The sequence below is a fragment of the Catharus ustulatus genome, chromosome 5 (genome assembly GCF_009819885.2).
Source record: "Catharus ustulatus isolate bCatUst1 chromosome 5, bCatUst1.pri.v2, whole genome shotgun sequence".
Classification (NCBI taxonomy): Eukaryota; Metazoa; Chordata; class Aves; order Passeriformes; family Turdidae; genus Catharus; species Catharus ustulatus.
Window position 1 is genome coordinate 57,099,399 of NC_046225.1, and position 24,249 is coordinate 57,123,647.

General features: G+C 37.0%; 1 protein-coding gene across 4 annotated transcripts in view; it reads right to left on the bottom strand.

Moving 5' to 3' along the window:
• The window catches only part of RBPJ (recombination signal binding protein for immunoglobulin kappa J region), a 59,895-nt gene that overhangs the window by 4,981 nt on the left and 30,665 nt on the right, over positions 1 to 24,249 (bottom strand). For all 4 annotated transcript variants that reach the window (XM_033060641.2, XM_033060639.2, XM_033060642.2 and 1 more), the window contains exons 2-10: positions 22,615 to 22,653; positions 19,225 to 19,320; positions 11,878 to 12,043; positions 9,895 to 10,069; positions 8,274 to 8,411; positions 7,940 to 8,052; positions 5,794 to 5,934; positions 1,318 to 1,473; positions 487 to 590 (exon numbers count right to left, since the gene is read on the bottom strand). In XM_033060641.2, the coding sequence (XP_032916532.1) occupies positions 487 to 590; positions 1,318 to 1,473; positions 5,794 to 5,934; positions 7,940 to 8,052; positions 8,274 to 8,411; positions 9,895 to 10,069; positions 11,878 to 12,043; positions 19,225 to 19,320; positions 22,615 to 22,653 (1,128 nt within the window). The remainder of the gene's footprint in view (positions 1 to 486; positions 591 to 1,317; positions 1,474 to 5,793; positions 5,935 to 7,939; positions 8,053 to 8,273; positions 8,412 to 9,894; positions 10,070 to 11,877; positions 12,044 to 19,224; positions 19,321 to 22,614; positions 22,654 to 24,249) is intronic.

Here is a 24,249-nt window from a genome sequence, read left to right on the forward strand (position 1 = left end):
CAGCTTTGAACCATTCCCATGTGTCCTGGCACATGACAGTAGGATGCAGAGCCCAAAACCTCCCTCTCTACTTCCCCTACTCAGGAAGCTGCAGAGAGCAATGAGGTCACCTCTCAGCCTCCTTTTCTCTAAACCAAGCCCAAAGTCCTCAGTTGCAGCTCCTAGTGCTTTCCAGCCCTTCACCACCTTTGCTGCCCTTCTCTCTCCATGTTCAGGTACCTGAACATCCTTCTTAAACTGCAGAGCCCGGAAGAGCACGCACTGCTTGTGGTGAGGCTGCACCAGTGCTGACTGCAGTGGGGTAGACACATCCTTTGACCAGCTGGATGCAGTCTGGTCTCCCTGCTGCCAGGGCTCATGGCTAACTCACCCTGGCAACCAGCAATCCCAGACCCTTTCTGCAGCGCAGAAAAGTGTACACAAGTATACTGTCTTCAAAGCATCCATAGAACATAAACACCACAAATGTAATAGAAAATATAGTACCTGTACATAGTTTCAGCTTCCACATCCCCAAACCAGACACGTAAATTTGGAGTGAAGTTCTGTCCTGTAAGTTCCAACATTGCTACATCCCCACCACCATTCAACTGGAAACAGAGTAAATAGAAAAAGAAGACAATCCCCCCCAAATATGTATTATTAAGAATAAACACTTTCCTCTCAGAAAAAATCTAACAAATGGGAAACCCCAACAAACAAAAAACTCCACCAACCAAAAAAGTCACAAACAAAACCTTCACACTCAGATAAGAACTTTTAAAGTGTTGTTTTTATCAGTTGGACAAAACCAAAACACAATCTACACAACTGAAGTATAAAGAAGTAACACATCTAGAAGATACTGCCAATTAATTTGATACTATGAAGGAATTTACAAGTTTTGATAGTGGCCACTTAAAATAGATGTCAACGTGTCTTTGAAAACAGAGAACAAAATCTTTCAGAGAAGGTGTTAGGGGAGCTTTAAGTTCTTCCTCTGCCAAATGCTGGGGTTTCTTTTTTTTAAGTAAGGTCCCTATGATCTATAATTGGCCAGAGTCAAAAACAATTTCTAAACAATCAAACAGAAGTCCTAAGAATATCATTACCATAGTACTTTCAGAAAAAAAAATAATTCTAATTGTATACAACAATATTGGATAGGCTTATGTATTCTGAAATGTAAATAAGAAAAATTATTACAACAAAGTAATTTTATTATTTATAAAGCTATTAAGACTGTTTTCCTACAGTATTTCACAAGGGTACCATGAAGGTTAAACGAGTAGGTTAATCTCACATAAAACAGTTTATCAAAACAAACTACCAACTTACTTGAAGACTTTCCACAACAGGCACAGGTGTCACTGGAGCATGGACTGGACCCATCCCCTCATAAAATGTATATTCTGCTTTGTCTGTGCTAATGATTGTCCAAGAAGCTCCATCGTTAATCATTTCTTTATTTGGTTCTTTTGGGCATGGAGTGGCCTTAGGAGAGAAAGAAAAGTTTAAAATCTGCTCTGTGCACATGTCTGTCAAGAAGGTCTGTAAGTCACAGACCTAAAAACCAACTCAGCCAGTAATAATGCCTTTAGTATCAAAAACATGTTTCCTTATGTTTTCCTATTAAAAAATTACCTAGAGAAACCTTCTTCACATTTCCAAAAAACTACTAGAAAACTAGTATTATTTTTGAGAACACCATAACTCTCACCTAGAACAGTGTCACCTCTCCAACCTTATGTTTGAGTTTTATTTTAGTTCAACTTTCAAAGTTTTAATGTTATTTAATAGGCATTAACAAAAAAGCTACAGCAACTAGAAGTAGCTGCTTTAAAACAGATATTTTCTTAAGGCAAAAATGTCTACAATAGCTACAGACTGAAGTGGAATACTTTTCATTAGTTATGATTTTTATCTGGAGATTTTTTTTCTTTTTAGAATTCTTCACCTTCCACAAAATGATGGAAAACACAAGCTTATATTTCAGTATGCAAAGACATAGGAGAGAAGCTGAAATGATAGCCTTACAAATTAGAATACTGGAATCACAGAATGGCTTGTATTGGAAGGGATCTCAAAGGTCATCTAGTGTCTCCCTCTAAATACTACTAAATTAGTATACATAGATAGATAGATACAAAGAAAATAGACTTTTTTTTATGGCAACAGAAGCCTCTCTCAGCAATTTCACCACCTAGCAATCCATAAGAAAATTGTGTATAGGTTAAACACAGAAGAAAATGGGACAAAAAATTCTAATAACTAGATTCTCTTTCCCTCCATTAAGCTTTAAGGATATATTGAATATTTATATATAAGATATATAAGGATACATTTAAGGATATAACTTTCATTCTTCAAAATGGCAGATAAACTTCAATTAGCATGAACTGTCCATATCACATGTTAAAAAACAAAGCTGCATTTTCATGTGGACTCTTCATTCTGGTATGATCATGTGAAAAGCACTGAAAACAGCTGGTAAGGGAAGTGTGTGTTATGGATAGTAACTACATACTTTCCAAACACAAGATGTCCAAATGAAACTTCCACCAGAAACATATGCAGCTTCTGAATTACGAGCCCAACTTCAAAAGAGGAGCTATTCTGTAGGAAATGTTGTACACTATTTTGAAGCATGATACCTTTCCTATAGGCTGATTGCAATTCTTGTTGGCATGGAATGATCCACTTTGAGTCATGACAAACAAAAATATGGATATGAAAAAATTAACAACCCTGTAAAAGATCCTTGACTGACTTTTTCACACTTCCCAATTCCATGACGTGGAAGGCAAATGCCACAGAATTTGTTCTCAAAATCATGTTACATTGAGAATCACTTCAGTAACACATTACTCTGTCTGTTAAAGAAATCTTTAAAAGGTTTTAATTCCTCTTCCAGAGAAGCATTCTTCCTTGTCACTTCCAAATAGGGCTCCATGGACATTTCTCACCCTTTCTAGACTTTCCTTTTTTAACTAAATTTTCTCAACAGGTGGCACTGGAAGATAAAAATGTCTTAACATCATGCTGATAGCACTCATGTACTGTCTGGCTTCAACTGGAGGTAGAAGTGACAACTTGGGATCTTAGGGTTGTCACTGACAGTTTTCTGAAACCACCACCTTGATGTGCAGTGGTAGCAGTGAGTTACGACACAATGTCGGACATCATCAGAAAAAAGTGCTGAAAACAAGCTATCTGGTACTGTTTTGTCAGTGTAAATCCTTTTTTCACCTAATTCCGTAATACTGGGTGCAGTTATGGTCTCCCTATCTAAAAAAGTCATGGAGAAAAAACAAGAGAAGGGACAGAAAGGGCAACTAAAATTACCAAGGAGTGCTGAACTTATGAGAAGAAATGGAGAAGACTGTGCTTTTCCAATTAGGCGAGAAGAAATTAAGATATTGATGGCTAAGTGAATGCAGAACTGTTGCCTGCTAAATACTGCAAAACTGGCAGTAGTAATTACTCAAATTGTTACATTATTCAAAACAAATACAGCATACATTTACTACATGGGGAACAGGAAACCTTGAACTTTCTGCCACAGTTTACTGAAGAAAAGGAACATCTGCACATTCTAAGGTAAACTAATGTACACATCTACAAAAGGACACTAAAAGACAAGAGTCAGGAATGCAGCATTTAACAACACCTGGTACAGGAAGTGTGGATGCTGGCAGAGTACAACCACACAGGACTGTGAAACACAACCAGATCCACCTGCTTCCTGTAAGCACCAACTCCTACTGCTTCTGGTAGACTAGACACAGACATGGACTATGCTCTGATCCAGTAAGGCATGATTTATATCCTCTCTCCATGCCCCAGAACACATGCGTGTCTTGAAACAGACATCTGTCTGGTGCTTCAGCAACCGAATTTCAAGGCTCATGCTCATCTGCAGACTTTTTACAGTCTCTTTCCCTTAAGCCTCTATGGTCTCTATATAGGGCTATTTCTATTCACCCAAGAGAGACTTGTCATCCTAAAGTTCCAGGATTTCGGGGGTTATTTTTGCTATTGTTGTTTTGGTTATTTGGGGATTTTTTGGGCTCTTTTTTTTCTTTCAACAGTGACCACAATTTGTCTAGATTCCTACTACAGGAATAGTATACACACAGTTTCCCCTGGTCTTTGTCTTCTGCTCCAAAATAAAAAACCAAGATAAAACAGGATTTCTCTCCTGATACTGGCAGAAAGAATTTATCTTCCATTGTCATTTCACCTATCAAAGCATGGTAATAATCTGATGTGCAAGTTACCAGATTTTATTCAAAAAGTATAAGCAGCAGGTTACTCCACTAATAGAAATGAGGATAGGGAATGTCCTGAATCTATCTTCTACCCATGCAGAAAGTTCAGAGCTCTTATCAGACTGGGCTCCGTGAGTGCTGCTGAAACTGAACAGTGGTAGGACATCCTGATGGTCCCACAGGCAATTCCAGGATGCTGAACTAAGGCAGCTGTCAGAGAAGCAGCAGTTGTTTCTTCATTCAGCACTTTCCATACAGTAATCTAAGAATGATTAAATAGCAGGCTGATCCCGAGTTATTGTAGTTCACTTTTCACAGCTTTCTCTTCTTAATGATAGTCCATTCTCCTTTTTAAGAATATACATTGACAGATACGTATTTCTGCTGTGTGCTGTGGGTAGAAACAATAGATCTAGTCCCTTCTGAACCACAGGTCATTCATATGTTTACTGAAATAGCAACAAAGTTTCTCATAGTCTCTTTCAACTGTTCCAATTCAGGACAGAATTGAACTGACTCTTTACCAAGCCTTTCTGTCCCTTCCCTTAAATTAAGGGACATGTTAAACCTTAGTTTCTAATTTCCTACTTCTACTTTTCTTACCCAAGAAGGTACAGCTGTTCCAAGTCCTGAATCTTTCTCAAGCATGGTGATCTTCCTGTAGCACAGCATTATCTCTCAACACCCTTTGTTATTTGAACTGCCTCCAAAATATTTAAAGAAAATTGCAATACTTGGGTAGTCCTGAACTTTGTCAAAGTCTTTGGAGTCACAGAACATTTTGAGTTGGAAGTGACCTACAAGGGTCATCAAGTCCAACTCAAGTAAAGACTCAGCATGTTCAGGGATTGAACCCACTACCTGGTTGTTTTCAGCACCATGCTATGACCAGCTGACCCAAGCTCAGGGTCCTTGTTGGTCTGGTAAGAATTAGCATGTGGAAGTGCTACAAGCATGCTAGCATACAAGAGACAAAAACTCAATGTTTTTCTCCACCTGCTGGAGAAAAAAATATTTGAGACAGTTATATTCTTTACAGACAAACAAATTTTTGCGGCTTTTCAAGTTACTGTAGGCAACTGCCACAGCTGCCTACGTTTACACTCTTAGCCAAGAGCAACACATGGCAGCTCTGCTGAGTTCATCCTGACACAAGACTATTATCAACTGCATAATTTCCTATTTGTTGTCACCTAGAAAGGGACGCACAAATAAGTGGTGCAGCTCCACTGGCGTATGTCAACATGTTAAGCCACAGTATCATGATCAAATGTAAAAGTTTCTATGTGTTTCCTTTTTCTTTACTGGAGAAACCAGAATTCATCTTCCAGACAGACATGGGAGAAGATTATGAGGAAAGAAAAACCGATTTGGAAAGGCACAGGTAACTATTTGTTACTTTCCATCCCCGCTTTTCAAAACAAAATATTACACTTGCATTCAAAAGCTACTGCAAAAATGGCATTCATACATACTTTGGCGATATTTTGGAAAACTTCGCAACTACACTTCTCATCTGTTGAAATAATATTAAACAACTTACTTGAAACTGGATTATTCTCTCCTGGGAAAGGCACAAATACATTCTCTCAGTGTCTTTAAGGTAAAATGCACACTTATGGAGCTGTGATACTGGATCATCTGCATCCAATAATGCTGTTTGTTTATCTACTTTTCGAATTATCTGTGAATGAAAATTGTACATACATATTTAGAACAATTTCTCTACTTTATTACATATATACAGTCAGTAAAGGAAGAGTCATTTTTAATAACATTTCCTTGCTTCTCATTTTGATATCAATGTTAGACTCATAATTCTTAATGCTTTTGAAACAAGAACACAACATTGAAGCAATACTTAGTACTACTTCAATGTGCTGCATGCATGTATATTTTATCTATTTTTGCTGAAGGAGTGGGGGAAAAAAACTAAAGCTTCAGCAAAATCTACTTTTGCTTCATTTGCTAGTGTAAAACTGATATCTTCAATTATTATTAATTACTATTCTTAGTAATTAATATGCTTCTACAGAAGTTTTCACCACTGATAGGATCAACAACATTCTGTGGCAAACTGGTTACTGAAGGAAAATAATTAAAATAAGGATTTACTAAAGGTATTGACATGTCCTTAAGCCCAGTTTTGGAAACCACAATCATAACAACTCATTAGTAGTTGACAACTGCAAAAAACAATTGTTCCTTACATTTGGCAGTGAAAAAATATCTACTTATCTGACTTAATTCAGATCTGCTTTACCAATTTATTTCTAAAAATCAAAAGCTATTCTCTTAGAGAGTGAAAATCTGTAGCTTGTAATTTTAACTCTACTCCTATAAATAAGTTTAATGCTTTATGCAACACTACTAGATGCAACAGCCAAACTGCCTGAATATTTCTAAATTGACGGTCAAAAAGCCAACTATCCTCTGCAATATGCAATTATAATAAAGAGTATTATTAGCAATGTAAATTTAAAGGTTAACTTTTTTTCTTCTAAATTCTTTGCATTCCTTATAAAGTATCTGCAAGTTACCTTTTAATTGCATCACCTTCCACCAGTCCTGTAAGGCAGTATGACAAATGTTCCCCATGGCAAAAAAACCAGGAACCTTTAGCCTAATTTGTTTTAATCTGTTTCTGGAATAATGAAATGATGGCATCTCCTTTCAGCAATAAAAAAGTATTAACATGAAGGCCATAAAAAAAGTGACATCCTCTTACTGAATTTCCTGTGCTTGAACCATATCTGTAGTGTAACCAGTGTAACTGATTTTAACATCAAACAAAATTTTCATTTTGTACCATTTACGCTGAGCAGGCTATTATCTGTTTCTTTTAGCTAAGTTTGGCAATGGGAGAGAATTTTGCGTTACAGTCCTAGCAAAATTAGTCTGGAAAGGGGAACAAAAGCCTGACTGCATTCTAAAGATTTCTTCTACCTATACTGGAGTTAGCAGAGCCTTGTATGAAACTCATAATCAGCTGATAAACCACAATTTCACAGAAGATCCCATATGAAGCACTACTGATAATTAATCACATAAAATTCCACCAGCATTAAGTGCGTAAAATGGGGAAAATCTATAATTATACTTAACTTTATTTACAAAACCCAGTACTGTGCATCCAGAAGTAATTCTTACTTTTTTGGTTCACAAACCTTGACTGGCTATTCCAAAGGCAAGCCTCATGTTTCAGATTTAAAACAGATAGTATAAATAAATATGAAAAAAATGCTTTTTGCAAGCTGCTACTGGTAGAATACATCCTCAGGAGTACACAGAAGTGCTTCTAGATTCAAATCAATTAAACATTTTTAAAGCTGTGTTTGAACTCAATACATGGAAGAGTCCCCCTGGTTGAAAATATTTTACTCATCTATTCAGTATCAATATATGAAGCATTTTGGAACAGAGAAATCTACCATACTGTTTTTAAAGTAGACAGATTAACCTATTTTGTGAGGCTTAAATTCTGAAAAATTCCCTATCTTATTTTACAAGTTGTCCTTTGTTTACAGAAATAATCTGCAGATACAAAAATATGCTTTAATTAAGATAAATGCCATTTTCCAGATAAAACATGTATTACCCAAAGGCAACACAATGTCAAACCCAACTGCAGAATTACATTAAGTTGCCATCTATAAATTAATTACAGCATTGGAGAAATGAAACTGTACCAGTCTCGGGAGTGCCATGCCAGTAACTGAGCATACAAGTTTGACAGTCTGCCCATAATGAATGTAGCCATCTCTCACTGTGAATTCTTCTCCTTCTGATTCATCATCATCCACTGCATGAAACAAGAATTTTCAGAATTACTTGTTTTAATCACTGTTTTTCTTGATACGAGAAACATTTAACATCACACTATTACATCAAATATACTGTTACACTCAGTAACAAAACAAGTCTGCATATGGCAATTAATGTGGAGGAAAAAATGCAGGACTTTTTCTGTGAGGATGAAGGAAAGAAAGTGAAAAAAGAACACACAGATTTGCATTTACTTACAGAGGTGAATGTAAAATGCTCCCCACTGTTGTGAACTGGCATGGAAATTACCACCTTCTACGTGCAAATATCTGGTGCTAACTGTTTGTGATCGAAGTCTATTAAATAGTGCCACTTTTGTCCCTGATGCAATACATACTGCAAGGAACACATAGACTTGAGATTATAAAATTATTTCACAATTACAGAGCAAAGTACCAAAAAGTAATAAATAACATAAAATAAGCTGAAGAATGCTTGAAATCAACACATAATTATCAAATATTGGTTAATTTAGAAAAACAGACCAAAAATAGTCATAAAATTATGAGTGCAATAACATACATAGTGGCTGTTCTCCAAAGGCATGCTAGCTCACAGAATTTTGCCACTTAGCCAAATGGGCCAGTGCTTGCCAGCTGAAAACTCCTTCTCCTTCATAGTTCTCCAGCAACTGATTATTTAAGCAGAAGCTTTAGCTTGCCCTTGTGAAGTACTTAACTTTCAGCAATTATTTGAAGAATATTTGAAATATAAAGACAAAGCATCTTACAAATCACAAGCAACTGAAAGGAAGACAGATGTAACTATGTCAAATTATAACCATGCAACTTGTAATGTTCTTGGATCTGAACTTATCATTCAAAAGAGAGAAATGTTAAGTTTGCTCCCCTAAAAAAACCCAGCAGAATGGGCATGTTGTTCTACTTGGTTTATATTTACTATTAAAGAATGCTTAGTTCATATTCACTGTCCATCAGAACTATGTGTCTGAATACAAATTCAACAGTGCATACTCTGAGCCCACGGGCGTGAACTGCACAGCAACAGAATGCCTTTAGTCATGTGCCAAGCTAGCGGCCCCGAGATCCACATTCCATAGGTGAATGGGTTCCAGCCCAACACAGATGGAAGAGCCTTTTAAAGCACTAGTGAAGAGAGAGAAAAACAAACAAACAAAAAAAAGGGTATCTCTTGAGGTGCTCCAGTGCTATGCAGGCAAAAAAAGTTGGAGGAAAAGCAAAAACGTTCCCAATTACACATTAGCACCAGAGATATCATTAGGGAAAAAACACGGTAAGCAAATAAATCTGGGTGAAACATCACCATACAGATTTCTTAAACGTCTACTTAAAAGGAACCAGGCAAAACAAAAATAAAAACAACATGAAAATGGCATGAGACAGTAAGAAGGTGGCTGTGACGTGACAAAGTGCAGTCTGGAAAACATGATGTTACTCATTTATCACAATCTGAAAGCAATCTCTTCAATATTGATCAAAACATTCTAAGCACCAGATCATGGTAGATAAAGAGATCCAAAAGCTTAGACAGCTGAGGTCGAACATTCTTTATGCACTTGTCTACATGAATTAATTCTTCAGAATATGTGAGGGTTTGGGTGGGCCTTTTATATTTACTAAATAATTAACCATGACTGCATAAAACTCAACAGGGTCAACTATCCATATTTGAATATTTTAAAATGCACTGAGATGTGTACAGTTCTGAAATCCAGCAAAACACAGAAGGTGAAAATTTTGTTGTATTTCCCTTGTAGTCAGACCTTAGAATACACGACAAAAAATTAGTATGAAGCAAAATTAATTGCTAAATAAAGAAAAAACAGTGAAATACTTACAGTCTGCATTTTTCAGTGACTGCTTCTTTTTAGAAGGTTTGGAAATGACTTTGATCCGTTTACTGAGGAACACACCAATGTCATCACTATTGCCATAGAACATTTTTACCGATAACATGAAGTGCTTTCTCTTGTCTGAGTCTGATATGTATAACGTTTTGGCAGTGCAATAATTCTGTAGGTGAAAACATACTGTGGTTTATTCTTTGAAGTCAATCCAGTTCAAGAAACTATGCATACTGAATTATGACTAAAATAGGAAAACATACAATAGTTTCTGGAACAGATGAGAACCTGTTTTTTCCATCTCTTCCATATGCATTTCCTCCATGATCACTGTTAAGCTTTGTCAAATGTTGCACCCAACCTCATTACACTGTGATCATTCTAAAGACCCTTAGCAGGACAAGAAGACATGACTGGAGACTGTAACTGTGTCAAAGCAACCTGTGAGGGGTCAAGAGCCAAAATCTACATTTGGTAAGTACTGTGCATTGCCCTACACTAGGCATGCACAAGGGACTCTCTGTGCAGAAAACGTGTTAAGCTAAACTTTTCTTGAAAGGATGGGAAACGACTGGTTTTGAAACACAAGGAACTTCCTTTTGGCTAAGTTTTCATGCTAGGTGACAACAGAAATTAAAAAAAAAAAATCTCATAAAGAACTTCAGTTATTCTTTGCCTACTTAGAATACATGAAGCATTTCTGTTAGACTCTGCTACACCAGGTAGCTATAAAATACAGTAATTTCACGACCATAAGGCGCACCGAACTATAAGGCGCACCTCCGGGAGTCGGCAAATTTCGCAACTTTGTATATTATATAAGGCGCACCGGACTATAAGGCGCACTTTTTTTTTGCAGTGAGGATCCACCGCTGGCTCCCCCTACACAGTTGACAGCGCGGTCCCACCTCCGCTGCCAGTTGCAGCCCAGCCCGTCCTTATTGGCTGCAGTCCTGCCTGCCCAGGAGCCGTGGACCCGCCTGCACCTGCCAGCTGTGGCACCACAGCCGCACCTGCCCCTATCGGCTGTGGCCCCGCTGGCCACGGCACCGCGGCCCCACCTGCCCGTGCCGGCCATGGCCCCGCTGCCCTCAGCTTGGGGGCAGTGTGGGGCGGGGCTGCCCTCGGCTCGGGGTGGGGTCACCCTCGGCTCGGGGCCGCCCTCGGCTGGGGGTGGCGCAGGGCCGCCCGTTCCCTCCCTCCCCGTGCGGTTTCTGCTGGCCGGGGCTGCCCGGTCCCGCCCACCCCGTGCGGCTCCTGCTGGCCAGGGCTGCCCAGTCCTGCCCCGCCTCGTGGCTCAGCTCACACTTCCGGGTTGGCAAATTTTGCAACGTTGTACATTATGTAAGGTGCACTGGACTACAATGCGCAGTTCCAGGTTCGGACCAAAATTTTAGTCAAAAGGGTGCGCCTTATAGTCGTGAAATTACTGTACTTCTTAATAAAACAATGAGGTAAAATGAATACTTTTGCTGCAGTATTAAGTCATCACAAATACCTTTTAGAAAAATCTTGTAAGCAATTTACACCACTGTAAAAATAACCTACTAAATTTTTAAGATGCTACTTCAATTGTATATTTAGGCAAAGACTTTAAGACTACTACTAGAAGCAGATGTTTTCATATTTTCTTGATAAGATTATCCACTCATGCAAGCCAAGGAGCAGGACAGAGAGCTTGGGCCAGAAACCATATTTTAGTTAGTCACTGATGCCTACCAAATAACCTACAGCTTACTGAGTCTGCATAACAACTTACAAATTAAAGGTTAGTACCTTTATATGACCCTATGAGCCAAAACCAACTACTCAATTGTCTTAAATATTTTGAGGGATTTTTTTTCAAACCATTATGTAATACCTAGAGTGTAAGAAAATGATCCAAAAATAAGAAAGGGCATTCCTTGAAATGTGCACCATGTGGCTATACTATCCTTTGCAGTTACTTATCTTACTGGTTTATTACAGTTTTTCTACCTTTCCTTCCAAGTTCAGCTGCTGCATTTCTTGGTCACTGTTTCCTATCCCAATAAAGGCGCAAGGTTGTGACTCCTGCTCAGTGCAACCATCCCGCTCCATTTGCTCTTTTTTTTTCTTCCATCCACTGCCCATGAGATACACGCATGGAGGAGGACAAAAGAACCTGAAAATGAAGAACACATTATGGAATTACACACAGTTTTCCAGATAAACAAACTGATGTGTACCCAATTCTTTCACAATTACACTTTGCACTTGAGTTTATACTCAAATGAAGGCATGCCCTTCACTTGTCTTGAAGGCTTTCTAAAATGCAAAATAAAAAATTACCTTACAAAGATATTCTAAAAGAAAGGAAAAAAGACTAAAAAAGTTATTATAGCCTTTTGCAAGTGATTAACATGACGGAACAATTAATACACACAGAACAGTTCCACACACTGATTTAATGGACAACTCCTGACTACAATTCCTAAATGTTTAGCATAAGCAAGGAGGCAGTAGATTCTGTCCACACATAAATCTCTCCCCAGTTTTTAAATCTTCATCAGTATGTGTAAAAAATAAGGCCTGGTTTTCAGCAGCACTGACTGTAATCAGTCTAGATTATAGACTCTAGATTATTACTACTTATAGCAATATGTTCAAAATTAAATTCATCATCATAACACAACGCATTGGTCTTGAAGTTTCTGCAAATTGTTAAAGCCCAAATCCTGAAAAGGTTTGGTTTTAATTAGCAAACAAGCTGCTGTGTTTTTATCATCATTTCACTATGATCAAATAAAGTGGAATGAGGACATCCAATTGTGAAGCAGCTAAAGAGGCATGTAAGGGAGGGGATAATGAAAAAGTTTTTAATTCTTTTATTTACTTCAATTTGGAGAGCAGTGTTGTAACTTGGTACTTCTGCAACCCAACAATGACTCCTACCTTACAGGTGAGGGTTTTCTGGCTCAGTTTTTTTTAAATCTTTCTTTTTAACTGGGCTTGGGACAATTGAACTCTGGGCAGGGGGAGCAGGCTCCACACTGGGGCAGAAGCCAGTCATGCTGCCTGCAGGCTGCCGAAGTGGTGGGCAAAGGGGTGAACTAAACCATGGGCTCCGAGTCATGGAAAAGGATCAGAGGACGAAATTATTCAGTTTCTGAAGTGCCTGTAGGAATCCCGGGCAGAAGAGGTCAGTGCCAGATGAACAGCTGGACTTGATGATCTGAAAGATCTTTTTCATCCTAAATGATTCTTACTTCTATTAAACACCATTAATGGTAGCTTTAATATGAAAATCCAGTGAAAAACTCCCATTTATCTCATCTATCCAGCATTACTATTTTTCAGCATGATCACATTTATTTAACAGATATAAATTGTTTTTCAAAGTTACAGAATTCTTACTAGATGAAACCCAAGTGCTGTTAATAATACCATAATTAATTAAATATATATTAGGAATACATATCAATAAATGTAAGTATTTGTAGTATTTTCTGTTGATGGACGCAAGTAATGTATATTCTCTGTCACAGAAACATATCACCAAATTTTAAGTCCTACTGCTATTTAAACTGTCTTAGTGGTTATGAATATGAACAAAAATTTACTGCCTGCAGGCAAAAAAACTCCTCAAACTTTCTTTCTTGGCTATATACCTGCAGTCCAAATTTTTTACTTACATTCATTCTATTTACAACACAGCAAAGCAGGTGTTAAACCAATATGTATACAGCTGGAATATCTATGAACCTCTTTCAAAAGTATCGTGGTCATCAGTTAAAAGCTATTCCTGATGAAGAAGTTGTACACAGATTAAAAATTAGTGTCAACCTTTGTTTAATAGAGCAACGCTTTGCTAAAAAAAAACCCCCGACCAAACAAAACCTGAACAAAAATCCAACAAATCCCTTCTATGCCAAAATAATATTACACCATAAAGCATGACACACTTACCTTCTTTCTTCATGTATTCTTTGGTATTTATCTTACTGGTTAGAACACAAGAAAAAAAAAAATCCCTACTTTTTTCATACCTTTTCTCATTTCAGCTTTATTCTAAACCAAGTCCTTTGAATAACTACAGCCACTAGATGGCAATGAAGACCTGTAAGAAACAAGGTATAACCCACTGATGGAGAGAAAACAAACCGTAACAAAGCACTCTTAAAATCTGAATGCAGAGAAAAACCTTTGAAAACTTACTGAACAAAGAAAAAAACTTTTAAAGCTGATAAAACTTTAAGTTTGGTTAAAACTACAAGCATGAAGAAAGAGTCTGGACACTCACAATTTGAATGTATTTTCCTTCTTATGTATCTACCTCTCTCTTAGCCTGCAGGCATAAACAGCTACAGTCTTGGGTCTTTTTAACTTCATATTTACAGTTGTATGAGCTTGCGTATAGAAGAATTTAGCTATGAATATTCCAACGAATACAGAAAAAGTGAACCAGATTTGAACTTTGGAAACACTATATTAAATAAGATAAACATCAAAGGAGAGAACAATATTCCTTCAGACAATTCAAGCTAACCAATACAGAGAAAATGTGGAACTTCAATTAGAGAAGTTACTCTAACCGAATTTCCCAGGAAGCAAGGGCTTAAAGGGAAACAAGATCCGCTCATGTCCTTTCTACCCAGTTCTGATGCATTCAGTGCTCTCCTCAAACCACAGGCTTCTGTCACAAAGGTTTGCCTTTTCAAATCATCCAAGACATCCCTGTGTTCATCTTACAGAAGTCTGCCTTCAGAATTCAGATGCTTCCACTAGTTAGTTATTTTATATCCAGAGTGACTTTAGAAGGGAAGTTTCTCCTTTGTATCTCCTGGTCAATTCCAAGTTTCTGTCAATTACCTACATTATTCTGAGAACGAAACTGCTCAGGAATCTTTCTTCATCAGAAATCAAAGAACTAACAACATCTAACAACTAAAGAACTCAATGTGACAACAAACAAATGAAAAATCATTAAGTACTACAGTGCTAAGGACAAAGCAGTGGAGCCACGGGGTAAGCCCTGGAAAAAACTATGCTCTCAAATAAGAATTTTATCCAGAGGACAGGCACACTCAATTCAGCAGAAGGAAGTACTTGATCAGAAATTATAGAAGCTCCTTCACTAACAGCTGTAAAACAAGATGTAGCTACAGCATTCTCATGCTAATCAGCAGTGATCATGTTTAACTCTGAACAGCACAATCAAAACACCAATAGGGCTTCCAGTCTTTAGATGAACTATGCCTTGGAATCCAAAACACTTCAGTCCTTTAAACTGCTAAAGGTTCACTTTTCAAACTTTGAAGAGAGACGTCTTAGTGAATAGTAAATATGGAAAACAATACAAGTGTAAGCCAAAAATCCACACTCATCGGGACTGAACAGCACCCGAGTCTCTGTCAGCTGAATGCCTTTGAAAGGCGACAGTCATCCAACAGGAAACATCAGGCACAAAGTCTTAAATTCAACTAAAGCCCAACCTGAGCTTTTTACCTCCTGGCTTCTTTGTTAAGCTAAAACCATTAACTTTGTGAAATACAAGGCTCATGTGAAGGGTCAACTCAAAAAAGTAAACTCCTTCCATTCCTGTTAACTTAAAAGTATCAAAAACTCTCAAATTAATCTAGAAAGTCTGCATGCATATATCTGAAATAGTGTTATTGTGATGCCTGTTTAAACCAGGCCACACTATGTGAGATCTGCACCATCTACAGCAAGTTTTTAACAGAGTATTTCACCATCTAGTAACCCTCACCAAGGGTCATACTACGGAAAGGTAGTTATTGTGCTACCCTTTTAATTATGATGTGCAAAGTTTGCTAATGGCAAGTATTTTTCATGATCTTGCAACAGGAAAGACTTACATAAATACTGGAACAAGAGGTGAAAGTTTGTCTAGGTTTTTTTAAGTTCTGTATTTACTTGAAAGAGGTAGTAAATTAGAGAAATAATTCCTTTTGTAACTTGAATTTCTCATTATAAAAGTAATGAAAATTAAGTTATTCTTTAAGGCTAAAAAATTAACCAGATGAGATCTGTGCCATAATGAAATCCCATGAGAAACAGGAAATTTGTCTATAAAAACGGGTATGAAATACATTTCTTTCTATAAAGACATATGCAAACCAACTCACTTCAGAAATGGTAGTAAAAATGTAAAAATGATGAGAACTTGACTGTCCAGTCGCATAAAATGGCATTAAAACTCTACTAATTTTGCTTACTCCAGAAATACGAAGAAAAAAAGGCCACAGTTTGCTATAAACAAAGAGAAATAATTTAAAAACTCAAGAAAAAGAAAGAAAAAGGAGTATAATAATTTATCATTCAGGTTTACTAAGTACCTTAGGGCACACATGGATCCAAGGATTTAATAACTGGCCTTTTCCTTTATGCTGGTAACAACAGGACATCATTACTGATGCCAACAGTCTGGGAACTAGCAGAACAGCAACAGAGACAGTCTATATGGTATGCTAAAGCTTCAGAAAAACTAAAATACTTAAACTGAAAAAATGAAACCTTAGTATGTATAGGACAAGAGGGAACAGGCAGAAACTGATGCACAGAAGTTCCACTTGAACACAAGGAAGAACTTTTTTACTGTGCAGGTGACCATAGATGGAACAGGTCGACCACAGAGGTTGTGGAGTCTCCCTCACTGGGGACATTCAAGAGCCACCTGGATGCAGTGCTGTGCCATGTGCTCTAGGTTGGACCCCATGTTCCCCCATGGTCCCTTCCAACCTGATTGATTTGGTGACTGATTCCACACTTTCATTTCACACCCATACCACAACAGCACCATACCATTTGATAGTCAGCAACCAACTATTTTCATTCCTGATCTTCTTTTATAAAGATCTGAAGTTTTCTACACTCATTTGTCATGCTTCCATTCTTAAATCGATGAATCTGAGATAACCTGCATGATCAAATGCAGCTGTCCTAAGACATGAACTGCACCTCAAAAAGTGTGGGAGAAGAATGCCTAATTCCAGTTACCACTGCTTAGGCAAGGTATATGCCACAGGAAAGCACCATACACATATATTTAAGTATACACATATATTTAAGTCAACAGGATTTTAGGGCAATACTATGAAATGCACACACAGAAGTTTTCAGAAGCCATTACCAAACAACAATTTGAAGCTTTGCCCTGGATTCCTGAGAACACTTCTGCAAGTTTTCCAAACAGTAATGGAAATTTTAATAATCAAAATGACTACTTTTTATATTCTCCTTTCTCTTGATGCAATTTGTCCTCCAGAATAATGATGCACTGGAAAGCTTAGCAAAACGTTCTTTATGAACGGCTCTGGCTTCAGGAGGACAAAGTTGCAGATACATTGTTTAGAAAGCCATTTTCTTATCTGCAGGCACACCCCTCACTTCTGGGGAGTAATACATATTTTACTCATCTGCAGTGATGAGTTAACTATGCAACTCTTAAACGACAATACAATCTGACAAGGTAACAATTAGAGGTTTCTACAGTGTCATGATAAATTTTTTGGCTGTTGAGTTTGCTGCAAACGGTTACAGCTACCCTTTACTGCTAGAACAGCCTGGTATTGCAACTGTTTTGCATTTAAACATGGTAGAGAGTAAGAGGGCTGCACAGTTACACAGCAAATACATTTGTCTGCTTTTGTGCCCTTCCTCCTTCACTAACTTCCCACTTGATTCACATAAAGAATTTCAGAAATATCTAAAAAGCACTTTGATAAAACAATTCCATGGATGTGCAGAACCTGGACACTGCCAAAAGAAAGGACCTGAGAAAGACAAGTACTCGGGCACAGAATGTTGAAAAACAGTTCAAAATACAGTCTTTATCTCTGATTCACATACATCAGAAAGTGTGATTGAGACCGGTAACAACAAACTGCGAGATCTGCAGGTTTAATTATAACATTTGGGTTTTCTAACAGTCTTATATAAATCAAATCCCTAATCTCAAAGCTATAAAAACATAGTGATGCAACAGGACTTACAAAACAGTGGTAAAATACAGGTTAAAATTCAAAGACATTAATGTGCTGAATACATGGTCTTCCTGCGGCAAACAAATAATACAAAAAATAAACACTGGACTATTCTAGTGAAATGCCAGGTAGAAGAGCATTGCTTACAATTGAAGAATGCTGTGTTACATCCTAAGAGTGTAGAAATCCACATATGAAGGAGTATCCTATTTACCTCTACTAGTCATGCAAAAAAACCATCACTCAGAGAAGACTGCAGGAAAAGCACCTTTGCCCAAAAAAGCTTTCATTCTCACCTCTTCTTGCAGAGTCTGTCCCTTAGAAAAGTATCTATAAGTGTAACATGTACCGCATTGATTTTTGCAAGGCAATGTTTATCATAAATGGAGTCATGATTGACCTATCATTCTTTTTCAACTTATTAAAGACATGATTTAGAAACCTATCTTACTGAGGCCAGCAATTTCCCTTTCATATTAACGTGAAATTATTCAGGAAAAAATTCCTCTACAAGTATTCACTGTTGACCACTTCATTTACTCCAACATTAAAATGGAAGGTTTTAAAATGAGCTCAATTTTAGGCAATGGAAGAAAAACTTTGACCATAGATAGGGAAATCTCTTGGTAGAAACAGGCATCACTCCATTGAATGCTACAGATTTGCAGCACTTCTTACATACAGTAATTTCACGGATACAAGCCACACTGAGTATAAGCCGCATCTCTGGGTGTTGGCAAATATTTCGTTTTTTGTCCATAAATAAGCCGCACCTGAATATAAGCCGCTCTGTCATTTGCAGCGAGGACCTGCGTGCAACAAAGTTGCCAAATACTAACAGAACCGCGGCAGGGAGGGGTTTACTGGCTCGGCTCGGGCTGTGTAGGCTCGGCCCGCTCAGGGTTGCTGACGGGGCCAGGTGGCCCGGGTTGTGGTAGAGGAGGGAAGGCGGGAGCTCTCCCTCCTCTCTCCCCGCCCCCCGTGCTGCCTGCAGGCAGCCAGGCTCCACCCGCAGCGCAACAAAGTAACAATTTGTAACAATCGTGAAATGCCGGCTTTGCAGCTGCTCAGCTCGGCACTCTGGCTGGCACTTCTGAGGTTGTAAATGTCAGAAAATTATTCACATATTAGCCGCTCCTGAGTATTAGCCGCATTTCCAGTTTTGGAGCAAAATCTTAGTCAAAATGGTGCGGTTTGTATTCGTGAAATTACTGTAATTAAATTATTTAGGAGGAAGCATTTCATGTTTCTTCAGACTACAGTGCAATCTGAGGAATTCTTCAAAGTGCTGTGCACCCAACTGCACACTAGAGTTTCCTTAGCTCCCAGCTGTAGACATCAGTACAGCATAAAAAGTTACCTTTTTTCATTTCCATATGATTTCTGTGCAACCTTCGCGTGGAGTATTAGCACTGTTTGGTCACCTCGCTCCTTCAGGTAATTTCGCATTGCTTCCCTAAAAATTAAAACACAATATAAACTTTGCAAGTTCGTTTTTTTTACAACAAAACAAAGACAGCTTTGGAAAAAAATCCCAGGACCTGAAATTCCAAAAAGGCCATCATTAACAGGGTCAAGATGCATTTGCTCACTGTATAAGAAAATTACACAGGAAAAAGAAATAATGACCCTGCACAAAACTAGCAAGATGGGGTCTGTGATCATTTACAATTACTATACTTTCTACAAAAAAAATTTTTGTGATGTAAAATCATATCAATGCTAATAATTACACCATGTTTAAAATCCTATTTCATTAAGCACCATGCCACAAATTAGAACAGTTTTTATATTTTTTCTTCATGACCACTTTAGTATCTCATCATAATAACAAATTGCTTAAGCTTTTAACCAAATCATGCAATGTTTATATACAAGTTTTCATTTGGTTTTGAAGATACTAAGAAAAAATATAGTTTCACCTAGTTTTCTAGAGAAAAGATCTACTTCCTACATACAGTCAGCTAAAAAAAAAAAAATTTAAAAAATGTTTTATTGTTCATCATCACTGTAATTACAGATGTTATATAAATGCTGTAATCACCTCAAACACACCAACAACAATTCTTGAGAGAAGCGAGAGAACAATAACAGCCAGTCACTCTTCTGTATAATAATCTAACTGTTCATTAAGCAGCATGCCAAATTCAACACCCTAGAGATCAGCTAACAGGAGTGCTGGCAGGAACATCACTTCCTGAAGGAGCTTTTGTGGGTTGAATGCCCACCAATGCACTCATCTTCAAAGTCATCTACCGGAGAATTAAATTATAAATTTATCAGGAATTTATATGAAAAGAGAAAACCTTACATAAGAAAGATTTTTGGTTGTTTGGATTTTTGCCTTTTTTTCTGTGAACTGCACCAACTATTGAATTCCCTTAGGACAGATCTAGAAAACCAAACATTTCCAGAGAAAAAATGATGGAAGATAGAAAACAGTATTTTACTGACTAGACCTTTTCCAAAAGAAATCCCCACACAGTTTCATAGAGAAAAGCAAGTTGATTGAGTCAGACTTGGGTTGGACAACGATAACTCAGTTTTGCTAATGATGTTTTGCAAATTCTTGGGTTTGTCATGTCTGCATAAGACATAGTTAATGTCTAGTGATTAGTGAGCCGATTTTCTGTGTAAATAGCAGGATATAAGAACACAGAATAGACTTGCTGGTTTAAATTTGGACTAACTTGACCTATTTAAATTTTACATTGGTATAACTGATGTTTATCCATGAAAGTACAGCTGCAAGAACTGTTTCAAAACCCACAGACTTACTAATTTATAACCATTTTTTAAGAATATATTTTATATCCCAAAACATAATTCACTGTGAAATCATTATTATACATTTCATTATGATACATATTAGCTGCATTTAAGTTGTTTAAAAACTTTAATCTGACAATTTAAAATATTCTATTAAGAGCACTATCATGCTAAATTAAGAACATCTGTCATATTAAAAACTTTTGACTTGACTACTATTAAAAAACTACTCAAACACAGCAACCCACACAGTAAAATGCACAGTGTTATCTAATCTTTATTTAGCATTGTATGAGGAAGAAAATGTGCTGTTTTCCTCTAGTCTGTTTCTACAGTGGATTTGTAGAATCCAAGCTCCTGCAAGAACAAGTGATGCTGCCCCTCCAATCCTTCCCACTGATATCTTATGTGACATTTTTCATTATTCAATCCTAAAACTCTTCATGAAGGTAGCATTATTATAATTTACATCTAAAACCAACTAGCATAGTTCGTGAACAGAGTAGTGTTGTTCTGCTGCAGCTTGCATGATTATGAACAGATTATTCGTCAAAACAGACAGCCTTGCAAACAAAAAACCCACAGTAATTTTCCAATAATTGAACTAAACGCTTTTAAGGGTTTACAGATACATTTTCAACATAAACAAATCAGTCTTAAAAATCTGGGCGACAGTTGTTCCATTTCAGCAGTTTACTCTTCAGAGGAAAGTTAGGTTGTTTGTTTCCAACCTCTACCATCACAGGAAAGGTTTTCAAACTGTTTCTTTGAAGGATGGCTGGCACTTCTCAGATATCCACCTAGTAGCTAAAATCCTACATATGAAATTTAAAGTAACTATAGTAAATAGAAAACTTAGTTAAAAGCTCTCACTGTGTAGTAATTTCTTCTTTTTTTTGTTGCTCTTTTTAAAACAGAGGATACATACTATTTAGGTTCATTTTTCTTTTTTTTTTTTAATGAAGGAAGGTAAATTCTATGAGTAACTTCAGGGTTATGGTATAGATGTTATTACTCAAGATGGAAAGCATCATTACTTAAAACACAGTATCTTCAAGTATCCCTGAGGGCTGGCAGGCCAACAAGAAACCGCCATGTTTGCTCAAATACTTGTAAGTCAGTACAGATCAATTTTGCATTGAAATGAAGTTTAAGGATGACAAGCTAAGCTAAACTTATCCAGAAATGCAGAGAGACAGATATTCACATCACAAAATGTAAATGTTTCCCCTCATCATGTGCTAACATACGGTATCATTTCATTCAAAACAGGCTGTCAGGGTGACAAGGGCCTTCCTCTATCACCACACAAAACTATAAAACAAATGGCACATCCTTTTTTGCTTTCAAGCAAACAGCGTATTTTAAAGCCAGGAGGCTAATTATAATCGGCACAGCTTGTGGCACAGAATAATAAATATTTGCATAGACTGCGTTGAAGCAGGTTAAAAAAAGAAGGTGACTACTTAACAGTTTCTGGTGTAAACACATCCCAGGAAAACCAGGAGCAAATCAAGCACTGTACTCCAGTCACTCTAAACACTTTACAGAATGGATTGGCTTAACAGTTCTATTGATACTCTCTGATTGTTCACCAAAAATTGGTTAAGATCACTCTGTGACAGCACCGTGTTCAGTTCTGGCAGCAAAAAATGTTACATGACCTAACTTTTAACTCAAGAAACAAATCAGCTCATTCCTGAGGATTTAAAAATAAGTAGATCCACATCCAACTGAATAATCTACAATAAGTGATACATGAACCAAACACCATTTCTAAAAATGCATTTTGAGTTTCATATTAAAACTAAGCCACTTTGTTAGAAATAGTATTTCTGACTGCTGATTGCAGATATAATTGGAAAGTTTTTATATTTAAAATTCTAGGAATAACAACCCACAATTTTTAAATTAATTTTTTCTGAGAATAAAAATGGTAACTTCAGAAAATTGTTAAATACCAAGTTTCTTTAATGCTTACCTTGTGAGCCGTTTCGGTTGAGGTCGCTCTCCAAATTTCCTGAAAAAAGAAGTAGTTGGTAATTTAAAACAGAAGTGTTTAGTCATAATTTTACAGTAAGATAATACCCCAATTTCATGATTTTTGAAATTGTATTAGAATTTCATGTCTTTTCTCTGTATTTTCCTAGATAAGATCGCTATTAAAGTATTAACTGCCTCCTTACAACAGTATTTCCCAAAGCAGCAGAGGCTTTTTAAAATATGAACTCTAGGTTAACTTTCTTTGTTGAAATCACATTTGCTCTCAGCATCATTTCTGAAAAGTTCAGACATCACAAGGATGTAAAGAAGCAGAAGATCTTTGCCATAGAATTGACCAGCAGCTACTGTAAACATACAGAAATTAACAGACATATGTGTTGACAAATCAGCGAATGCCTTCCACCAGGACAATTTCTCAAAAATCTGTTTTTCCTTCATGACTTCTTACAAAAAGGATGACAACATTTTCATACATGCCAGTACAAAATTACAGGAAAAATCTCTCCTATGGAATGCAGCCAAGCTCAAGCCATAAATAGCCTGCAATACACTCAACAGTTTTTTCACCATAAAGTGTTTTGAGACAGCTGTACTTCTTTCAGTGCTTCAACACTGTTCTTGAGAGAAAGAATATTCTTTACAGTAGGTTAAGACTTTCCACAAAAGTTTTTATTTACATAAGACACTAAATTAACACATGGCAGATACATTTTCGTTACCAAAAACATCCTCAGATTAAACCAAAATGGTGAGATCTGAAAAAAGGAAGGCTGCAGCCAGCAATGTACATCTGCTAATCCTGGTGAGGAAGTATAACCACTAAGCTAAAATGATGACAAAGACAGGGGAAAAAACCCCCAAGAAACCCACAACGCAAAAACAAAACATAACAAAAAGACAGGCTTAGCTTAACACCTTTTTGCCTAAAAATAGAGATGTAAGAGACTGTGCTTTTGCTGCCAGTGTTCATAAATATCTCTATGACTTGCCAAGTTCATTTTATAGGTGGGCATAGCTTTCCCTTTATGCTTCCTGGATAGGGAAAAGAACCCTTTCCTACTATTGTCCTACAAGAGTGTTGGAGGCTCCCTAGGACAAGAATTGGATCATTAAGTGATGTGACAAGAAATTCCCCTGTTTGTGCCATGGATCTGTCCTGAACTCGACAGCAACTGGTGGTGGAATGATTTCATACATTCCAATTTAATTTCTGTAATCCTAGAAATGTACAAATATGTAATTATTATCATTTATAAAGTTGAGCAAAACAGTACTCTCCTGACAGGGCAGTGACAACATTCAGCCAATTTTAAAGTTATTTTTCAAGACTTGAAAAATAAGTCTAAAATGCTGGCACAGTCCAGGGAGAGGAACTGAATAAATGATATGAAGCCAAATTATCTTTTCAGCCTAAACAATGAAATAAAAATTTGTTTTTCCAACCAGATAAATTCCCTTCATGTTTTACTTTGTTGTTGTTAGTATACAGTTCATTTCTCTGGCTTTATTTTAATTTCAAATGAAACAATGAAACCAGAATTCTTGCTGCGAGATTTGTTTTTATATATTTGAAATTTTGAGGTCTACTGGATGCACGCTTAATTTCTATTTT